Source organism: Pezoporus flaviventris, unplaced genomic scaffold, assembly GCF_033815535.1.
Source record: "Pezoporus flaviventris isolate CSIRO_AGI_PZ_B2104156 unplaced genomic scaffold, CSIRO_AGI_Pfla_v1 ptg000262l, whole genome shotgun sequence".
NCBI lineage: Eukaryota > Metazoa > Chordata > Aves > Psittaciformes > Psittacidae > Pezoporus > Pezoporus flaviventris.
Window position 1 is genome coordinate 49,904 of NW_026892809.1, and position 7,267 is coordinate 57,170.

General features: G+C 49.2%; 1 protein-coding gene across 1 annotated transcript; it reads left to right on the forward strand.

Moving 5' to 3' along the window:
- The first annotated feature begins 5,659 nt into the window (after positions 1-5,659).
- Positions 5,660-6,630, forward strand: LOC133263261 (G-protein coupled receptor 35-like). Its single transcript, XM_061442976.1, has one exon. It carries the CDS (start codon positions 5,660-5,662, stop codon positions 6,590-6,592), a length of 933 nt encoding a protein of 310 aa, XP_061298960.1. The 3' UTR covers positions 6,593-6,630.
- The last annotated feature ends 637 nt before the right edge of the window (positions 6,631-7,267 follow it).

Consider the following 7,267-nt stretch of genomic DNA (forward strand, 5'->3'; position numbering starts at 1 on the left):
CCGCGCGCTGCGCATGCGGCACCGACACGGCGCCGGGGGGACCGAAGCTGGCGCGCGAACACCGGGCTGCGGCCACGAGCACCCCAACGCGCGGCCCCGCCGGCCATTGCTCACCGGAAGCCAGCAGCCACCACGTGACACCGGCCACTTCCGGGGACAGCTGCGGGGACAAAGAGAGCAGCACGGCTCATGCGCGGAGCCCGGGCTGCAGTACCCAGCTCTGGACACAGGATGGCAGCAGCGAGAGCGCCGGCGCCACACCGCCCCCCCACTCCCCCCTTCCCCGCTGCACCGAGTTTCGGGCGTGTCATGGAAAGGTCTTTGTGAGGGATTCAGCCCCAAATCCAGCTGTGACCCCCTTTCTTCAGAGGACCCCCTCAGTCCTCTACTCACCTGCTCCTCTGCGGAATCATCGCAGATAAATAAAAATGCGTAAAGAGAATAAAAAGCGCAAGAGCAGGATGTGATTATAAACTGCTACAAAGCAAACGCAAAGCGAGAAAAGCGAACAAGCCTGGAAGAACCTCCAATAAGAGTTCCCTTTGCAACTTAGCCCAGCCCCAGTACTGCAGAGCCTCTTCCTGAATGCGCAAACCCAACAGCGTTTCCCCCGCAGGCACCACCTGCACACACGGAGCTCCTGCCCCAGCTTGGCCGCCTAAAACTCCGTCTGCCCGCGGCCGCTCCGGTGCCCGCTCGCCAGCATCCAGGGCTGGGGACGTGCTCCTGCAGAAAGCACCCTCGGGTCTGCTCTAGGGAAGGGCCCTTTTCTCTCTTGGGCGGGAGGGAGGGGCGGGGGGGGTGGGGGGGGTGAGAGGAGGGAGAGGGAGGGAGGGGATGGGGGGGGGCTCTGTGCAATGTGATCCTATTTGGACCTGTAAGTTTTTCGTTCTGAAACAGCAAAGTGCCTGAGGATGTCTTCTCACAAGGGCACTGAAAAAAGCCAGAAGGGAAAGCGTGGCCGGAATGCTGTGTTGGTGGAACCGCTCACGAGATCCCCAGCTGGAGGTGATGGGCAACAACCACCAGGCATGCTGCTCCCTTCACCGAGCTACTGACATTTAAAACACGACTCCTGCTTCCCCCTCCTCCTCACTGCTCTGCTTTGGGTCTCCCAGCAGTGAAGATTTCAACTGACAACCCAACACAGCACACAAGAGGTAAAAAGCAACCTCAAAACTCTGCTTCCAGGAAAGGAAACGTTCAGAACCCAATGACAAAAATGGCAAACCGGACCAAGAAGGAACCTTAGGGAACCTAAACCATTCCTATAAATATAACACCTCCGAAAAGAAAGCCTTACAGAAACACTTACTGATGCTGGGGAGCGGGCACCAGAGAGGCTGTGCACAGACGGAGTTCTAGGCAGCCAAGCGAGGGCAGGAGCTCTGTGTGTGCAGGTGATGACGGCAAAGCTTTGTCAAGTCGCCTACATCGCCTAGACAGAAGGCATCGTAAACAAGGACAACACACTGTGAGTTCTGTGGTGGACTCCCATTGGGTTGGAGAGACTGCATGGGTACTAATTCAACAAAGACAACACCAAGAGCCGTAAACTCTGCTGGTAGTACCCAAATGTCAAGAGGAAACCGGGGACCTGCATCGTTACAACATCCAACAGCACGATTAGAAAAATAGTGGGAATTCCCCCTAGAGCTGCTGCAAAACAGCCTGCAAGCAAAGCAATTGCTGTTTAGGAAAAAGCAACGCAATGATCTCAACCCAGGAAGGCAAATCAAGCTGAGATTTCCTGTGACAACGTTTTCGATCCCACGAATGTAATTGACTGGAAGGGAAAAAACTTCTTGAATTAAGCACGTAAACAAGTTGAACAAAACAACCTCTTCCTTGATCAAGCAGAGGATGTGCTTCTGCTCTGATTTACTGGCCCCGGGTATTTCTACGGGAGGATCTAGATCTGTCCAGCTGTTAAAGTGTCACTCCGCATGCATGCCAGCGTAAGAGGAAACAAAGTCCTGCATCCAGATCTTGAGCCCCAACTCAAGAGGGATGTGGATGTGGAGCCAGGCAGAGAGAGGTGGGCTTGTTCAGCCTGGAGAAGAGAAGGCTCCTTAAGGGGAGACCTTAGAGCAGCTCCAGTGCCTAAAGGGGCTACAAGAAACCTGGAGAGGGGCTCTTTGGACAAGGGCCTGTAGGGACAGGCCAAGGGGGAATGGCTTTAACCTGACAGAGGGGGGACTGAGACGAGCTCTCAGTCGGAAGCTCTTCCCTGCGAGGATGCTGAGGCGCTGGCACAGGGTGCCCAGAGATGCTGTGGCTGCCCCATCCCTGGCAGTGTTCAAGGCCAGGTGGGACACAGGGGCTTGGAGCAAGCTGCTCTAGTGTGATGTTGTCTCCGCCCGCCCGTGGCAGGGGTTGGACGTGGATGAGCTTTAAGGTCCCTTCCAACATGAACCGTTCCATGATTCTATAAAATGCAGAAATGGGGAGGATAACTACAGACAAATTACAGACCAGCTGGTGAAAGCAGAGGGTGGATAAATCCATCCCTTGCAGACCCAAACTTGCTAAAGGAAAAGAGCGGGGTGGAAGGAGGTAGGCAAGAGGGATGAAAAACAGCAACCAAGACAGGAAAAGGCAAAAATGGGTTAGAAATGGCAAGAAATTGGGAAGAACTGGACAAAAAGGGTTTGGAAATGGCCAAAATGGTTTTAAAATAATTAGAACTGGGCAAAAAAGGGTTAGAAATAGCCCAAACCAATTTAGAAACAGCTAAGAAAAACATGAAACAGGCTAGAAACGGCCATAAATTTTTTTAGCAAGAGGCACACAGGAGTTAAAATGGGTTACCAAAGGGCAAAGATGGCAAAAAAGGCTTAAAACAGGTAAGAAATGGGCAAAAATAAGACAGAATCGGCCATAAATTGTTTAGAAATAGCCAAAAAAGACTTGCAAAGGGTTAGCAACAGCAGAAAATACGTTATCAATGGGCAAAAATGAGTTAAACCAAGGTAGGAAAGGGCAAACATGAGTTGGAAAGGGCAAAGATGAGTTAGAAATGGCAAGAAATTGGTAAGAACTGGACAAAAGTGGTTCGGAGTCAGCCAAAATGGCTTAAAAACTGTTAGAATTGGGCAAAAAAGGGTTAGAAATAGCTCAAACCAGTTTAGAAATAGCTAAGAAAAGCTTTAAACAAGCTAGAAATGGCCACAAATAGTTCAGAAATAGCCAAAAATGGCTTAAAACTTGTAAGAAATGGACAAAAATAAGATAGAAATGGTCATAAATTGTTTAGAAAGAGTAAAAAATGCTTAAAATGGGGTACAAATGGGCAAGAATGGATTAGAAATAGACAACAAAGGCTTAAAACTGGTAAGAACTTGGCAAAAATAGAATAGAAAGGGCCATAAATATTTTAGAAATAGCCAAAAAAGACTTAAAATGGGATAGAAATGGGCAAAAATTGGCCTTCCATGGAGGGGGATGGCAACTGCCCAGTTCTCCCCAGTCTATGATGGGGGAAAGCAGGACACAGGACACAGTACTGCTGACCTCATACGTTGAGGCCCAGACTGTTCCTGGTCCTCCAGCAGCAGCAAGATGCTGTTATACAGCCATCTCCATCCTTTTCTCACAGCTGCACGCTGCTGCCTAGCTCCTCTGATGCTGCAGCCACCTTATCTACCCCACCGTAAAGCATTTCCAGCAGCCACAGGATATGCTAGCTTGTCAGACTGCATCTTTTTAAAGATATTTTGTGCTCAGCCATACCCCATCTGTGCTACATGGCCTGCTTTAAACTCTCTGCTCATTTCCTCCCTCCTCCCACCAGTCTCTGATCTGCCTGGAGCACTTCTGAGCCCCAATGCTGGGAACTGCATTCGGGCCACATCTCCAGCTCTAAGGGTGGTGTCAGCCACAGCCCTTTCATGCAGCAGAGCACACCAGCCCGGTTTGCCTGCCTTGTACTCCAGCACAGAGGCTGCTGCTGGCATTGCAGACCAGAGCTGATGAAAGCCATCTGGGCATCAGCCATGCCAGCAAAGACGTCTGCCTGATGCAGTTAATGAGCATAACAATGCGGCAGCTTCAGCCTTTGATGTAAGCTATTTCCCTACTGCTACTTACTGTAGTGCAGAGAGGTTTTCCTCAGGTGACAGCAAACAGCTTCCTTCCAGGGTGCAGGCAGCGAGCAGCAAGCCCCTGTTGGGAAACCCAGGGCTGAGCACACAAGAACTGGAGAGAGCTCTGTGCACGACCCACGTTAGTGCCTGTGAGTGCCTAAGACACTTACATATCGCCCAGCAGTTGAGTTATTTGTGTGTTTATCAGTCACTGAAGTCTGATTTTGCAGCAAGTGCTCTCAGCAAATGACCACAAGGAGGTCCGAGTTGCTTGGAGAGGCAAACAACTGCTTAACCAAGCCTGTTCAGTCATGGTGTTCCTCCCTATATCTCTGAAAGCTGTAGGGTTTCACCATTGCAGTTTCCTGTAGGAATGGCAAAAAAACACATACTTCAAATTCAGAAGTTAAATTCCTTCCAAAGTGCATTTAGGTGCAAGCAGAAATTCAGTGACGTACACACAGAATCACCAGTTCAGAGAACTGTTCCTTCTGCAGGCCACATAGAGCCACTGTGCACAGGATGGGCTCTGACAAAAGCTGATTTCCATCAGCCCATGAACTCACACTCTTCACATAACCAGTTTTCTTGCAGAACATCCTGCAGCCAGTGTGACACAGACTCAGTAGCTACTACTTACATCTGACAGACTTGGCAGGGTGACAGAATGCCTGCCTTGAGCAGGAGCCATCTCACGCAGCCCTTAATGGCAAGTTCCTTGTTTTGCACTGGTGTTCCCTCTTTCAGGCATGAGTGTCTGCTTTACATCCACAGAATGGAACTCTCTCCTGGAATGCACGGGCTTACAATCAGGTTAATCCTTGCACCCCCTCATTGCCCTCACAAGGAGTGGACGGCTACATGCCTCACTCACTCACTTAGGGTTTCAAGCATGCCTTTGGGATGCAGGAACTCGGATTCATCTCTCTTCCTCAGCTTTGAGCAGGAGCTCCAGGTTTGCAAGGCAGCCCGAAGGCTCAGAAACCTGCCCAGTTAGAGCCAGAGCACGAGCATGTCCACCAAGTGACATCTGCTATGCCCCTCCAGGCCTTCACACCGCTCCTCTGTCTCCCAAGCCAGCAGACCTGCTAGAAGAGCTTTTGCTCATGGGTTGTGCTGGGCTTTAGGTTTGGTTGCTGCAATCCCTGCCTAGCTCATAACCAAGCTAAGGGTAACCTTACCTCATTTGCACAGTCTGGCCTAAGGAATCCCATTGTCACAGGATGCCCTCACTGTCTATGGGGGCTCTTCTCACTGCTATTCCACCCCTCCATTCGAGATGCCACTATTTAATACAGACTGCCTGCCGTGTCCTATTGGAAGTGTACTTGGAGATATTTACTCCTAAACTGAGTAAATGTACACAAAGCTTGACAGAGGATGCATCCAGTTAGAGGCTGAGGCGGCCAGCTTTGTAGACTCAAATGCACATTTGTGATGGGCAAAGTAAATAGGTACTTAAATACCTTATTTTCTACGGGATATGCATCTATCAAGAGGTAGGAGGAAAGTCTTACTGTGTCTTTTCCTATTTCAGGTCTCAGAACATCACACAACTTCTGCACAACAGGACAATGAATGTGTCCAGCAACTGCAGTATCAGAAGTCCAGAACTTTATCACCGTGTCTGTCTCTTTGAACTTGCTCTGTATAAGGTCCTTTTCTTTATTGGAGCTCTATTTAATGTCCTTGCCCTCTGGGTGTTATTTTGCAAGATAAAGGAGTGGACAGAAACGAGGGTGTATGTAATCAACTTAGTCTTTGCAGACTGCTTTGCCATCTGCACCTTGCCTTTCAGGGCTTATTTGCTCTGGAATAAGTCAGCCCGGGATGTACTCTGCCAGTTTACAGAGACAACGTATTTCATCAACATGTCAGTGAGTACCTACATAATTACATTTATCTCCACTGACCGATACATTGCCATAAAACACCCCTTGAAAGCCAGGGCCTTCGGGTCTCCATCAAAGGCAGCCCTTCTCTGTGGGCTTCTGTGGGTTTCTGGGATAATCGGTGCCACTGCACAGATTCGGCAGAGCCAGTCCACCCTGTGCTTCCAGAAGGATACCACCGTGCCTGCTGCTCTGAGCCTGCTTTCCATGTTCTTCATTTTTATTCTTCCATTAGCAACCTTGACTTTTTGCTCCACAGAAGCGATCAGGAGCCTTAAGAGATGCCTGAACACCAATTCACCAGAGGAGAAACCAACCCAGAAAGCTGTTCACATTCTTTATGCAAACCTGATTGTATTTCTAGTCTGTTTTCTGCCAGTCTTCTTTGGGTTACTTGCCAGGTTCGTAACGGATAGCATTGGAGCTACCTGTTTCATGCTCCATGTTATGAAGAACATCTCCCCCATGACAAGGTGTGTTGCCACATCTAACTGCTGCCTGGATAGTGTCTGCCACTACTTTGTGACCAAGGAGTTCCATGAAGCCCTTCTACCCTCCAAAACCAGCAGTGAAAAAACAGATCAACTCCATCCCTTGCAGACACACACTTGCTAAAGGAAAGAGTGGGGTGGAAGGAGGGAGGCAAGAGGGATGAAAAACAGCAACCCCCGCAAAAAAAACATCTCTGCAACATCAGGATAAGACATCTTCAGTGTTACTGGGCTAACTGTCGCTCTTTCTCTCTGGAGAGACCACACAGTCAGAGAATAGCCTGGGTTGGAAAGGGCCTACAAAGATCATCTAGCCCCCCATCCCAGCCACCAGATCAAGTCACAACATAAACAAGGTGTTGCACAGTGTAGGTGTTAAGAGCCACCAGCGCTGCTGAAGTTTTGAGGCAGAGGAAATGGAACCTTCTACAGTACTTGCAATGATCGTAGGTGCAGGCATACCTGCTAAAAAGGGGCAACCCTCTCCAAAGGGTCTGATATTAACTTGAATTTTGTCCTTCTGTCCTCAGTGACTTGACTCCAGCTTTGACTATGGTCTTAGATCATTGTATCACAGTTTCGAGAGGAAGAGCCATGTGGGATGGAAAACAGATGCTAAGGCCACTGTTTCCACCATGCACTTACTGGTACATAACATGCAATTAAACACAGGAAACTGAGCACCCACACAGCAGTACACAAATCCACTTCTGGTGCTGCTATACAGAGGGTCACTTAAAACCAAGAAAAAAAAACATGTACTACAATGCCAAACCTAATACATCTGTGCTGCTCACAC